Source organism: Rutilus rutilus, assembly GCF_951802725.1.
Source record: "Rutilus rutilus genome assembly, chromosome: 19".
In the NCBI taxonomy this organism is placed as follows: domain Eukaryota; kingdom Metazoa; phylum Chordata; class Actinopteri; order Cypriniformes; family Leuciscidae; genus Rutilus; species Rutilus rutilus.
In genome coordinates, this window is record NC_140232.1 from 18875030 (window position 1) to 18890757 (window position 15728).

Genomic DNA, 15728 nt, shown 5'->3' on the forward strand with positions numbered 1-15728 from the left:
CAGTCATACACTGGATAGATTGATCTGTAGGTTGACTCACTTAATGACGGCCCCGATTTTGACCCCAAACACTCCGGACTGTTTCCTGGAGGGCATCCTCTTCAGACTGAACTCTCTGCTGGTAAACCGCATAGACAGCTTGACCTCAATCTGGAGAGAGTGATGAATGTGCACAACTTTTTTATAAAACATCTCACTGATGAGAACAAAAGAGCTCTGTGCTCAATCTCACCTATCATATAATCAAGAATTAAATCACTCTAAGCTGTGGCCATCAGCTTAAAATCAAGCCACATGACCAAGATAATCCATCATTGCTTCATACTGCTAAAACTTTATAGAAGACAAATGATTGTTAACTATTGATTGGAGGATGTAAGTAGATATAACCAGTAGCGTGTGTGTGTCTATGTATATATAGTTGTGGTCAGAATTATTGGCACCCCTGGTAAATATGATCAAAGATGGCTGTAAAAATAAATCTGCATTGTTTATCCTTTTGATCTTTCATTTAAAACATTCGCAAAAATATAACCTTTCATTGAAGTAAAAGAATCGAAAGTGTGTGTGTGGGGGGGGATATGGGAATATACTTCAGAGATATTTTACTCATTAACAATTCTAGGGGTGCCAATAATTATGCCCAGTGTATTTTGGAGAAAAGTATTTATTTCATAATGTGATTTACCTCCCACTTTCAATTATTATACTTTTTAAAAAAAGGTCAAATTTATGTGAATTTTTTGAATGAAAGATCATAAGGATAACCAATGCACATTTATTTTTACAGCCATGTTTGACCATATTTACCAGGGGTGCCAATAATTCTGACCACAACTGTATACACACACACACGTTCAAAAGCTTAAGAAATGAATACTTTTATTCAGCAAGGATGTATTAAATTGATCAAAAGTGACTGAGATTTCTGTCAAATAGATGCTGTGCATTTTGTATTTATCAAAGAAACTTGAAAAAATGTATCACGGTGTACACAAAAATATTGAGCTGTTTTCCAAATTAATTATAAGAAATGTTTCTTGAGCATCAAATCGGCATATTAGAATGATTTCTGAAGGATCATGTGACACTGAAGACTGGCGTAATGATGCTAAAAATTCAGCTTTGCTGTCACAAAATATTTTGAAATATATTCAAATTTATCTTTTAAATTGTAATAATGTTTCACAATACTTTTTGTCTTCAGTAATTTTTATAAAATAAATGCAGCCTTAAACATTTAAAAAACATTTAAAAAAACTTACTGACCAAACTATTGAACAGTAGTGTATTTATATATAGAGTTGAAACTGTAATTTTAGCAATTTTAGTTATTATTCTGACAAATGAAATCTACTGAAATGTATCTGTTATACAGAATTAGGGAATAATAAATAAAAAAATTCTACACAATCTAATTTAAATATCTTACAAAATCTGCAAAATAGACAAGTAATCAGCACTTACACATGCACTACATATGGTTATATCATCATATGTTTCACAGTTCTCTGCTATGACACAGCAAAATCAATTATATTTACTTCCCAGATACACAGATGATCTCAATCAAAGTGTGCTGGCCTAAATGTAAATGGACTTTCGAACATTTAATAAAGTGATTGCTCCTATTATTAGTAAAGGTGTTATTATTGTGCAGGATGAGCCACACTGACCCCATTCATGCTGATTACTGTCCTCTGCCAGTCTTTACCCTGCAGCGATTGAGGATCCAGCTGTGAAAATAGGGACAAATGTCAATCAAGAGGATAATCCTTATCTGAGTGCGACCCAAACACAGAGTCACCTGCTAAAAATGGCAACTCCGTGAACACGCTACTGGAAAGTATCTATATTTCGCAAAATAAATAAACAAATGAGCTGAGCCAGGACAAGTGACGATGGCTGTCCAGGCACAAAGTATACATATCGTACAGATCAATGCACAATACTCTTTTAATTTACACTTACAGGCACAATCACTTAAAATAACAGAAATGCACAACCAAAAGAATATTATGATCCAAACGGTATCCATTCTTTATGATATGTCCATCTTCCCTAGTCTTATGCCCAGTATTACATAACGTCCACATAATCAGTTGTCAGTATCAATCCAGTGTCTCTAATACCAGATGTCAGTTTGTATTTATTGTGATCTGCTATGGTTGATGTGACAACATAATTTACCAGCTTGCTGCCAAAGGAAAGACCTGTATTGATTGGTTGGTTTTACTCATGCCAACAAATCTGATTTATCTCATTTGAGAGGCAACTGGTGCACTAGAACATGGTGAAATGACAGCAACAACCAATGTCATATTCTGTACACAGATGTTCAGACAGCATTTTTCAAGAGTATACTGATATCAATATTGATAATAATAAGAAACAAATCAGCATATTAGAATCATTTCTGAAGGAAATGTGAAAATTCAGCTTTGCCATCACAGTATCACCATCACGTTATTTTCAATTGTAAAAATATTTTATCAAATAAATTAAGTCCTGGTCTAGCATAAGAGGACGATACCCTCATGTCACGATTCGATACATATAACGATACTGAACTCACAATACAATATTATTGGGATACGTCATTTTGATAAAAGGTTAACAAAAATGTACTGGTGATTAAAATGCTAAATTTGATATTACATTGGAGGTGAAACCGAACACTGCAGGCTTGGACTTGGTGCTGGAAACCCAATGCACAGAACAATGGCGACACCAGAATAAGAATATTCATGATTCTGAAGCTGAAAATACAGAATTATTTCAGATGAATATGCTTGAAATTTGTCAATTAAAATAACGTAGGCCACTTTTTACTGGTAACATAAGACATTTGGCATTATCAGGACCCACAAATATTTCCCCATTGCATTATTATACATTATATTCAACATTATATATAGTAGAGACACAGAAGTGTGAAAGGTTCGTAGATTGACAACAACAGAGCATGAATGGAGCAGTTCTCCTCGCCAGACATTAGTCAAAGACTGCAAATGGGTATTTACAGGGGAATAACATATTTGATAAGCATCTTACCAGCCTTCTCTAAAAACTCCCCTGACATGATCTTACAAAATGCTTCGTATAATGCATCATTTTAGAGATATCATCCTCAGATTTGAAATGAATCATGACCACACTTGTGGTTTCACTTTAGTTGTGGTTATAAAATGTTATACTACATTCACATAATATTTTATACATTTAATAAATATATTCTTGATATTTTTTGTTTTTATATACCTCCATATTAATAACAGTCTGAATAATTCTGAGTCTAGAACTGTGAACTCTCTCAAGTTTTGGCTTTCTAAATACATGTTGGTTATGTGTCTATTCATAATGACTTATGAGCAGCAACATTTTTATTTTGAGTATGTCATGTATGCCCCACTTGCCCAAATGGGTGGTCTGGTAAGGGGTTAATGTAGTGCTGACACTAAAACTCTGTAAAAATGGATTTTTTTCCTCACAGAAATTTTCATTTTGGGTGAACTATACACAATTTGTTGCATTTTTGTATTGTGATTTATTGTTACACGATATTTTTTTACACCCCTTGATGTTGATCTTGAGCCGTGTTTATTCATAATAAAGCACGGTTATGTTTTTGATGATTTCTGAAGGATCATGTGACACTGAAGACTAAAAATGTTACTGAAAATTCAGCTTTGCATCACAGGAATAAATTACATTTTAAAATATATTACAACAGACACCAGTTAATTTATATTGTAATAATACTTCACAGTATAATTTTTTTTTCATTGATCACATAAATGCAGCCTTGGTGAGATTAAGAGATTTCTTTCAAAAACATTAAAAAAATCCTTAATGTTTCCAAACTTTTGACCGATCCTGTATATATAAATGTATCTTGACCCCAGCAGCCCCTTGCTGCCCCCTGGAGGTATGAAAGCCCTGCTGTACACCAGGGTGTCTTAATGTACTCATTCTCAAGCCTTAATAGTTTTCAAATCAAAATGTCTTTTTACCAAAAAAAGCACACCCTACTGTTTTACCGATGCCACAAAATACAGATCAAAGAAAAATTTGTGGTAAAATCCACATCAAACACTTTATTATCTCAATTCCTAACCAGCCTGCTTAATAATATATCTCGAAGCAAGTTTCTCATTTCCAGAATTCCTCACACGAGGAGGTGAGGCTCCCGTTACCTTCTGCCTGAGGAGCGTGCTGCGAACTCTCCCCCAGAGTCGAGCCCCGGTGCTGGGACCTCTCCTGAGGCCAATATCCACCTCCTCTTCCTCCTCCTGTTTCTCCTCTTCCTCCACTTCACAGCTGCTAATGAGTTCTTCCTTCATCAGTTTACTGCTCACAGCCTTCATTCTACCATAATGCTCTTCACCATTCTGGATCTGGTCCTTATTGCCCATCTTACTCGGGTTCCTCAGAGGAAGCTACTGTTATTGACAAGAAGCAGCAGGATACAGGAACAAAAATCCCTCCCCGTTCACAGAAGCACAGTCAAATTCAGATCTTCAAGCACGATTGCAGGCTTGCGTTCCATGTGATCCTGAAGCAGTGCGTGTTTTGGTATAACCGTTCTCATGCTGGTCTGGATGAACCTGTTGTTGTGAATCTTGTCTGCTATAGTCTTGAATACACACACACACACACAGATCTCCCCTGACAGAGCTGTTCCACAGATGGAGCCCTGGGATTAACTACTGAATCTCCACCCACCCTGATGATTACGGCCCAGTGTGGCAGCTGAGCTTCCAACAAATGTATTCAAGACAATTTCAAGTGTTTTGCTTGGTGTTTTTCTGCTCATAGCACTGAAATGTGGCACTTCCAAAGTTTAGGACAATATTATGTTCTTCCAATCGCTATTTATCCTGTTGTAACAATCGTATGAGAAGAAACTGAAGCTTTTAACCCTATACAAACAGGTATAAAGGATCTCGCTTGGAGTGTTTGAAGTAAACAACAATACAGTGTGTAGCCACAAAGGAAATGCTTATGGTTGCCATGGCAACAAATGGTCGCGTGATTAAGACAAAAGCTTTCATTTGCTGATACAGACCCTCACTCCTCCCATCCGTAATGTCACACCTGCCCCTTTGAGACTCTGTCAGCGTGTCATGTCCCACTTTCTCTCTGGAGTGCTTCCAACTCTGACGACAATCCATAGTACATTCCCTCTAATCCTTCTCCAGCACAACACCTAAGCAATTCCCCAAGGCCTTCCCTCTGCTGTTTTCTCTGGTGACATGACCACACCACTGCATATGGCAGGATTATCTACCTGAACAACTTACCGGCTTTGTTCGGTTCATTGCATTAGGCATTAAAAATGTAAATGCTTAGTCACTAGCAGATTATATGTACACCGCCTTGTTTTATCCTGGGATGCATGACTAATCTATAAAATCAGTAATAAAAATTATCAACAATTTCATTGCCGATTGCTTGGATTTGTGCACAGAGAAACAGTTACATCAGTTACATCACTTTACAGAAGTTAAAACGCAGTTCTATGGGGGGAAAAAACCTTATGAGGCCACAAAGCTTAGTTTCATGGTGGCAGGACCTTCATTTTTTATCATTTAATTTAAAGGAGTGTCTATTTACACTAAGTGCAAATAGCCCGTCTTGTTGGCAGAGGCTATTTACACTAAGGCCCCGTCCACACTACTGCGTTTTCGTTTAAAAACGGAGACCTTTTGCTACGTTTGCACCTCCCGTCCACACTAAAACGGCAAAAACGGAGACCCAAATGGAGAAGTTTAGAAACGCTGCCGACCCGTTTTTCGTTTTGAATCTCCGGAGGGCGTTTTAGTGTGGACGGGTCAAAACGGAGGACTTTAGAAACGATGACGTAGTAGAGGCTCACGCTCGGATCTATGATTGGGTGTCATCAGTCATGGCGTAGGCTATATCTTTTCTAGCAGCTGTTGTGCAAGTAAATTCTGCATTTTACAATGCTAACTGCCTACATGCGCCGGAGGCAAGCTATTATTCGAGCGATCTGTGACAATTCCCGGTAAAATAGTGACAATGTGACAATTCCCGTGTGCAACTGACAATTCCCGATAAAATAGTTTACGTTTGACAATTCCCGGTATCGACCGTGTACATGGAGCGTCGGTTTTGGGTTAACCCGGGAAGAACCAGCGCATGGTGGGATAATTTTATCAATGAAGTTGTGTTTACACCGGCTCGCGCATGCCCAGTGTTGGTGAATGGTCACGTGATCCGCGTTTTCAGTCGTTTTAATGTGGACGGAGATCAATTCTAATACGCAGCTAAAACGCTGGTGTGGACGGAGATCGTATTCGTTTTAATTCTCCGTTTCTAAACGAAAACGCAGTAGTGTGGACGGGGCCTAACTCCGCCCACTGAGGTCTGGTTGGGTCAGACAAAATTACGGATGATGCTGCATGGACATCAGGAGCAATAGTGTAGGGGGGGTAAGGTGAGTGGCAGAAAGTTTTGACCCGTGTTTGAATCCGCCTTTTGCCTGAACTCGCTCTACTCCTTTTCCCATCACATATTAGATCGGAAAGGCATTTATTTTCAATAAAATTGAAGAACATATTTGAAAAATGGAAATAAAGTGTCTAATGTGTGTTTAATATTAAAGGGTTAGGGGTAGGTAGGGAGGGCTTTATTGTCCCAATAAGGTGGCATCCATTTAATAATTTTAATAAATATAATAATTTACACTAAGTTATTATTGCATACTGTTTAATGTACAATAATGTTAAAACAAATAGTATCTGCCACTATTTATAAGTATATAGCATCTAACTACTATTTACACTTATTGCAAAGAAAATACAGCTATTTTTACATAGTGTAAATAGAATATTTTGCTATTTAAACAGTGCAAATAGCATTTATCACTCTTTGCACTTAGTGTAAATAGTCGGTGCCTTAATTTAATTACTTAATTTAATTTAATACATAATTAAACTTAATATTTAATATTTTGTTTACTTTGTTCTTAATTGGTCATTGTGCTTTAAACTTGGTCATTAAATACACTTTTATCTGATTAAATAATTGATCAAAGATATAATCAACAGATGAATCAATTGATAAACATTTTTTAGTTGCAGACCTACTAAAATGTACTACTATTACAAAAAAGTACTGTGAAAGAAAACCTGAGAAATCCGAAAATCTCAACAACGACTTACAATAAAACTGCAGTGTTCAAAACAATAATCTGTTAACTGTCTGGTGTTTGTTGGTGAGATCAACCCTGGGCTCTGTGATCACTGCGAGGAACCACTGCTGAAATGATATGTGCAGTTCACCATCTCAAAGCTCCGTAAAATATTCAAGCATCATATAAAGGTATCCCTGCATGTGATGAGTGGACATAATGAGCAAGCATACCTGAATCTGTCCCTTAGCCATGATGCGATCCATGTTCTCCCCATCATCCATGAACTGTTTGACCTTACTGTAACACAGCAGTCTGAGGGTCTGAGAGCCCTCCAGCTCAATCTCAAACTCCTGTGAAAAGAGAGTCAGCTTGCATTATAATGTCTTTTCATATTTAAAGCTGCAAGGTGTAATTTCTTCTCAAATAAAAGTAACTGTAATATAATTACTAATATAATTATTATATCTGTCTTTCTAACACTATATAGATTTCATGTTTTTGCAAGTAAGTGTGTGCTGCAGTTCTGACCTCATTCCAGTTTGGCTCTGTGGTGTCTCTGTACACACGAGTCTTTGCTTTGTTCACAAAGTAGCCAAAAGAGTCCACCTCTAGCGTACAGTACAGATCTGAGGTGAGGGAGAGAACAGACAACAAGCTGGTTACATATAAAACCATTTTCACACACACACACACACACACACACACACACACACAAACATATATATATATATATATATATATATATATATATATATATATATAAATACATACATATATATATATATATATATATATATACACAATATTTATTGCTTAGATATCAAGTATATTCCATGATAGTTATTTTCTAAGTTGTATTTTTTTCTTATAATTTACTGAATAAAAGGCTTTATAAATAAAATGAGAAAAAATACAAGATATATATAAAAAAATAAGATCAGATTGTATATATTTATTTAAACTACTGGAGTCGGTATGATTTTTATGTGACCTCTGGAAGTCTCTTATGCTTAACAAGACTGCATTTGTTTGATAAAAAATACAGTAAAAACAGTAATAGTGAAATAAAAATTTTAATAAAAAAATTAAAAAATTAAAATGTAATGTCATTCCTGTCATGTGTCACATGATCCTTCAGAAATCATTCTAACCTGCTGATTTGGTGCTCAAGAAATTTGTCGTATTATCACAGTTGTGCTGCTTAATATTTTTGTGAAAACCATGATATATTTTTTCAGGATTCATTGAGGAATAGAAACCTCAAAAGAATAGTGTTTATTTGAAACATAAATCTTTCATAGAAATAGCATTATGGATGTCTTTGCTTTGTCGGTCTTGTATTTTGTTTTGTCACTTTTGATCAATCTACTTCTCATTATAATTATTATTTAATACACTAGATTATTTAATAAACACTGGCTTCAAATCGTGCCTAAGAACAGCCTTCACTGTAACACAGCCTCTCCAAGTCGACCACTGTATGTAAAGAGCTTTTGGTTCATACAGTCATGCCGTTCAACCCTACTCTACATTAAGGAAGATTCTATAGGGGACAAAGGCTATAAGAAACCAGAAACAATAAAGGAGCGAGTTTCTTAAGCCAGGCAGCTTCACAAAGAGAGACGGAAATTAACGATGGAAAGTCCGATTTAAGAAGGAACGCAGTGTTCCCAGTTAATCCCCCCGTTCCACAGCTGCTCATAGAGAACTCTGCCCAACAACAGCAGGGAGCATGTCAGGTGTTTTCATGCATGTGCGCACATATTAGGGAGGCATTCAATAATTTAATGATTACTGCGAGCCGGATTTCACTCCATCTAATTGCAACCACCAAAAAAACACACCGCTCCAGTCTCATAAACTAGGTGAGACATTGCGTGCCAGACAACTTACTCGAGCTCTGTTTCAGCCCTGTCGCAGAATGGACAATCACATTCAGAAAGCCATACAGCCCCGTGGATTCATCATCTATTAGGGGAAAAAAGCAATTAAAGTCATGACAAGTTTCAGATACACTAGAAAGAAAGACATACAAATAGTTCTTAACGAAGCAAATAAAAAGGCACTCACCTTCTTTATTGATTGTCAGAGGAACATTGTGAACCGTCTGTAGCTTCACGCAGGAGTTGGTGAGCATCTGCAACTCCAGCGAAGTCAAAGAAAAACTCTTGAAACCTGGGAGAAGACATTCAGAAATCAAGAGAGGCTTGGTCAGTGAAGCCACCAACATCTGAATTTAGCAAAGTCACTCTCTCTGAAGGAAAAGAGCAGTTTACGGAATCCCGCTGTGATTTTATTGGAAGGTAGGAAGGTGTCTGTGAGGAATAGCAGCACTTACACTTTTTCTGCTGCTCCCGAATGATCTCCCTCCATTCTTCTCGCTCGTAATCAGACGAAATAAGGAATGTGTAGCCCTGAAATAAAGAAATAAAACGCACAAGAAATAAGAACTTTTTGCGAATGGCTTGTTTGAATGATCAGTTTTAAACTTGGTGTGTTTGTGTTTTCTTTTTAGACAAATATATTATAGAATTCCAATCTTTGCTATTGTTCGGCTATCTGCCGTAACATGAAAATAGAAACAATATTAGTGCGAGTAATTGATGTCAGAATTAAAAAAATGTGTTCCCTTTAAAGGGTTAGTTCACCCAAAAATGAAAATTCTGTCAGTAATTATGTTGTTCCAACCCCGTAAGACCTTCGTTCATCTTCGGAACACAAATTAAGATATTTTTGATGAAATCTGAGAGCTGGCTCACTCCTCCATAGACTTCTAGGTGACCGAAACTTGCTGGCCCAGAAAATATTATGTATTAAAGAGATCGTTAATATAGTCCAAGTGACTACAGTGGCTCAATCTTAAGTTTATCAAGTGACGAGAATACTTTTTGTGCGCAAAAACAAACAAAAATAACGACTTTATTCCGCTATTCATTTTCTTCTAGCTGGGCCTCGAGTTAGTTCATGTAGTGTTTTTGTGCAGCGCGTCTGTGTTGTACGTCACACGCATTACACACATGACCAGCGTCGGCCAATAGTGAGCCTACGTGGTGACGTGTAACACAGCTGCGCAAAAACACTACGTGAACTAACTCGAGGCCCAGAGAGAAGGAAATGAATAGTGGAATAAAGTTGTTATTTTTGTTGTTTTTTGCGCACAAAAAGTATTCTCGTCGCTTGATATACTTAAGATTGAGCCACTGTAGTCACTTGGACTATATTAATGATCTCTTTAATAACTTTTCTGGGCCAGCAAGTTTCGGTCACCTAGAAGTCTATGGAGGAGTGAGCCAGCTCTCAGATTTAATCAAAAATATCTTCATTTGTGTTCCGAAGATGAACGAAGGTCTTACGGGTTTGGAACAACATGAGGGTGAGTAATTACTGACAGAATTTTCATTTTTGGGTGAACTAACCCTTTAAGTTTTCAAAAGTCTTAAAGAACTTTAAAGCAAATGCAAACACAGACTGCAGATTTTTGGTATTGATTCACCTTGCCATTCCTGTTACTGACTCTGAAGGCCATGCATGGACACATGAGCAGCAGCAGCGATTCCTGTTCGCACAGTTTCTTCCTGAAGCGATCAAGGGCTTTACCTCCTTTACACACTCTCTGAACACGAGATGGGAAACAATTAACACAAAGCTGACTGTTTGCTGAAGAAAAGCATTTCTAATGAATGCCTTCATCTACCTTTTCTCTCTGGATCTCGTTCTTGATCTGGGAGATCTTGACCTTTATGGAATCTACCTCTTCCTCTGGTATCTGGGGGACCGGGGAGGACTCGGATTCATCAATGGTCTGAAAGGTGACATCAGCTAGCGGGATATACCACTTACAGTCGTACTGCTGCCCCTTCCTAAACATTGGGAGACACAGAAACCAGGGTGTCACATATGTAACAATGAAGATGTTTAATAAAGTTAAATAAAGTTTAATAAAGATTGACTTGCCCTCCGGTTTGTTTCTTCAATTTGGCGCAAAGCAGCAGGTCGGTAAAGAGGAAGACATGGCGAAGTTTTCGTGCCCCTTCTACTAACTCCACCATAAACTGGTCTCTGAGAAGCTGTCGATTCTTTAAAGACATTAGGATGACTTTAATATGCATGACAATACTTTTAAAACAATAACTGTCTTTTTTTCTGTTAAATTTCTATAAAACTGCAGATATAATCATAATAATAACAACAACACAAGTAGTTGGGTTTATAGACCCTTTTCGTAGACTGTGATGACGTGCTTCCATATCGTAAAGCTACTTTTTACAGTTTTGAAAAAAAATTCTCTTCTGACCAATGCTATTTTTTCCCCTCTTTTTGTCTCAGAAATGCTATTGTGGAATTCTTCTTATGCTATTGGAGCTGCTTCAGAACTCTGGAAATGTGAAAAGGGTCGTCAGAATTTTTTGCAAACCAAAAATAACCTCGACACACTTAGTTTCAACTGTTCAACAATAGGGGGCGCTCATGTATTGTTTACTGCCCCATGAAATCAGTGGCAGTCATTATTTCTCCTGAGGCAGAAGGTCATTTAAAGTAGGTGAGGAGGAAAAGCAGCCAATGAGAGGCTCAGACTCATTCACTCAAATGGAGGCATGACACACTTAAGAAATTGAGCTATTGTGGGTGAGTCACGGGAGCTATTTTCATGATAATGATGGCAGCCTGAGGGGGTTTCAACCTCGGACAAGCATGGCTTCATGTGATTTAAAAAAGTGTGCTTGATGAGATGATTCACAAAAGGCAGATATGATGGTAATTACCTACTGTAAATCACATTAGAGAAAAAAACATCCAAATTTAACTTTCAACGAAATCTACAACATTATGTTCTACAAACAACAACAAATAACACAAGTAGCTCATTTTGTCCTTAAAATTGAAAAAGCTTCTTACGAGATATTCCCAAAAATGTCCATCTCAGGTCAGTCTTTATAACTGGGTGTGTATCTGCATTCTTGAGAGACTGAATTTTCCGTAATTGAAGGGTGTGTGACATATGTGAAAGACATCTGCTCTTTTCATGGCCTTAAACGTCTCTGTGTGTGTGTGTAGACGCATTCAAAACATTGGCTCTGACCTGTGACCCTGGTGTGTGTGAGTGTGTGTTTATCCCTTATGTTTAAACTTGCATTTTTTTACATCAAGATTTGGCCCACGTGATATACGGGTACAGAATTGACTTTAGTCGCATTCAGAGACATCTGCTGAAACAGCCTAAGAGGAGATGTATAACATGGCCATGAACTGGAAATCCATCATCTCGCAGACAATAATTACACAGGACACGGACCAAGATGTCCTGTCACAAAGAAACGATAATGCTGGAAAATACAATATTTTCTTTCTGAACAGGCATTATCAGAGCTCTGAATGAAAATGTATACATGCAATTAAATTTATCTTATGTTTTTGGTAATGTTTTACCACTAAATCAATTCAATTGGACTTAATGCAAAATTGTTAGTTGGATCCCAATGGAGATACAAATAGATATTTTGGGTCTCTGGCATTGAGTCACAGTAATGATTAATGTTGAAAAATAATATTTTATGATGAATACTTTCTCGTAAGATTGAATAATGAAGTTTTTATTATAGATTTCTTGCAAAGTGATACAAATTTCTTCATTTTAGTACAAATCTTTACTGGAAGAATGATTAATTGAGCTGTTTTGTTCTCCAGTTCAGACAGTCAGACATTCTTTTAATCATTTAAATAATAAATAATCTCTATCTTTGAATTGAATCTCTGTATTTTCTGTAATAAAATGCCTGGCATGTCCACAAGCCTACAATCAGAGAGTCACTTCCCACACAGTTTTCCAGTAATCTGCGAGGAAGTATAGTACAAAGTCAGCTGACTCACAGTACAGAGGGGTCGGGGCATTATGCAAGAGAGTGTGTTTGTGTTCATTCTGAAGCTGGGAAGGGTGTTGAGACACTTCTCGATTCCTAAAATGACCTCTGATAAATGAGGAAGGGGAACAGGAAGGCGGGAGATGATTATATTGTTGACGGGACCCTTGCAGCGCTATGCAACCGGAGTGTACTAATGCATTTTTGTACACTGATAGTATTCCTAAGAATTACAGTAAATGAGAATTACAGTAAGGATTTTTCCTTCTGACCTGGTCACCTTGAAAACATGAGAGTATACAGATCTTTTAAATTACTTTTCAAGGTAAAAAGTAAAAAACTTTATTATTATTTTTTTTTTACAAATATCATATTACTGATGATATTATCATTTAATAAGTTTTTGAGGAGTTGCATCACATACCTTTTCAAACCTCGCCTTGTCCAAAAAAGGCCTTACATGCCTGATTTTATCTGTCTATCTTATATTTATCTGATATTTTATCAGACTTAATGACCTTGACACAGTCATTAGGGTCCTCATATGATATCACTTTCTGTTTTTTGTTGTTGTTTTTTTTCCAGCATATTGGTCGCACCGCGTGATTTGATTAGATGGACAAAAGTTTTTATAATATAAATAAATCAGTTTTCGATAAAATATTATTTAATTAATTTATTAAATAGCTAAGCTATTAAAAAGTGTATTATGATTTTCAGGACAGTTTTATCACCCTAACACCCCCCACCCCCCACAAGATGAAAACATCATCATAAAAGTGCTGTATTCATGTCATAATTATGTATTCACTTTTTGAAAAAATTGATAGATGCAGACAAAAAAAAAAAAAAGTCACATCATTGACCCATATTACAGTTGGGCAGCACTGACCTCTCCTTTCTTCACTGTCATAGACTGACGACGGGGTGTGATCTCCTCATTAATGCTGGACAAGAAGTTCTGGGAAATACGGAGGGCGTCCTGCAGGAGAGGGCGATCTGGATGACTGGATGGGGTGTGCTTCAGCAGGTCCTAAATTTAAAGAAACACACAGGCTAATTTAAGGCCTTGTTTCCTCCTGGTATTAAAGGATAAGTTCACCTAAAAATGACATTTCTGACATTAATTACTCACCCTCATGTCGTTCCAAACCCGTAAGACCTTGATTCATCTTCAGAACACAAATTAAGATATTTTTGATGAAATCCGAGAGCTTTCTGACACCCCCATAGACAAACATAATTGCCACTTTCAAGGCCCAGAAAGGTAGTAATGGTTAAAATAGTCCATGTGACTAAAGTGGTTCAACCTTAATTTTATGAAGCGATGAGAATACTTATTGTGAAAAAAACAAACACTTTATTCAACAATTTCCTCTCTCCCGTGTCAGTTTCTGATGCTGTTCACGTGAGCACCAACGACACATGCATGTGATGCTCACGCAGGAGCCAGCCAATACTGGGATTATGACGTAGAACCCAGAAGCGCTGCACTGTGTTTACAACGTGAACAGCATCAGAGACTGACACAGAAGAGAAATTTTTTAATTAAGTTGTTATTTTTGTTTGTTTTTGTCTTGCACACAAAAAGTATTTTCGTCGCTTCATAATATTACGGTTGAACCACTGTGGTCATATGGACTATTTTAACAATGTTTTTACTACCTTTCTGGGCCTAAAATGGTAATTGCGCTGCTGTCTAAGGGGGGTTTCTTCAAAAATATCTTCATTTGTGTTCTGAAGATGAACGAAGGTCTTACAGATTTGGAACGACATGAGGGTGAGTAAATAATATCTGGGTGAAACTAACCCTTTAAGATGCATTTTGGTTGATCGGATCACAAGTGGACGACATTAAAATCTGGTGTAAACGGGATCTAAAACCTTTTAAGCTTGTTTACTTTTTAACCACTTCCAGAGGTAGTCGAAAATGTATTGGACCGGGTAGAATGCGTTCGAACAGTCACAAAAGGCCACCACCAGGCGTAAACGGGAATGTGTCTCCCTCATCTACTTGTGATCTGATTGTGAAATGCATCTTAACACCAAGTGTAGATAGGGCCTAATAATGCAAAACACTCACTTGATTAAATGTGTAAATTAATATAGTCCATGCACTTCCAAATAAAACATGTTGCGTCACTAAGCATAAACACTTTCACTTGAGAAAAAGTCATGATTAGGTGTATGCTCTTTCAGTTTCACTCACATGGAGGACTAGGGTGCTGCGAGTGACGCGATCCACCGGTTTATACAGCAGGGCTGAGAATGAGAACGGCAAAGAAGTGATCAGAATACTAAGCAGTGAAAAAAGAGAGTAAATTTGGAAGAATTAGTGAATGAATCATGATCTCTTACTTTCTAACGAGTTCTTGGCATTCTGATCTTTACCCTCTTTAGCACTCTTGACTTTCAGATTCTGAAGGTAAAAAGGGAAACAAATACATAAAATATCCAAAGAGGCAAAGATATCAGCTCTTGTTTTGACAGTATAATGTAAGCGCCCTTAAAACTGACCTCTGAAATCTCGGCAAACTGAGAATTGGCTTGACAACACTTTTCGGCAGTTTCCACGGCAACCTTATAGTTGTCCACAAAAGCCCTGTACACGCCGAGCTGGCTGGCCTGTGTGGGAAGATAAAACGACAGGAGAGAGTGAGAGAGAAGGTGGTTTAAAGATAAAAGTCAGAGCTAGAGGCAGATTACTCATG

At 37.2% G+C, this 15728-nt stretch overlaps 1 protein-coding gene across 1 annotated transcript in view; it reads right to left on the bottom strand.

Annotated features, from left to right (window-relative positions):
* LOC311278450 (breakpoint cluster region protein) overlaps nt 1–15728 on the bottom strand; it is a 52994-nt gene that overhangs the window by 7416 nt on the left and 29850 nt on the right. Inside the window, exons 6-19 of the mRNA XM_084389288.1 lie at nt 15535–15642; nt 15376–15436; nt 15227–15279; nt 13910–14050; nt 11114–11235; nt 10854–11019; nt 10653–10772; nt 9498–9573; nt 9230–9334; nt 9053–9127; nt 7688–7785; nt 7390–7509; nt 1677–1736; nt 41–150 (exon numbers count right to left, since the gene is read on the bottom strand). Coding sequence (XP_084245414.1) covers nt 41–150; nt 1677–1736; nt 7390–7509; nt 7688–7785; nt 9053–9127; nt 9230–9334; nt 9498–9573; nt 10653–10772; nt 10854–11019; nt 11114–11235; nt 13910–14050; nt 15227–15279; nt 15376–15436; nt 15535–15642 — 1415 coding nt within the window. The remainder of the gene's footprint in view (nt 1–40; nt 151–1676; nt 1737–7389; nt 7510–7687; nt 7786–9052; nt 9128–9229; nt 9335–9497; nt 9574–10652; nt 10773–10853; nt 11020–11113; nt 11236–13909; nt 14051–15226; nt 15280–15375; nt 15437–15534; nt 15643–15728) is intronic.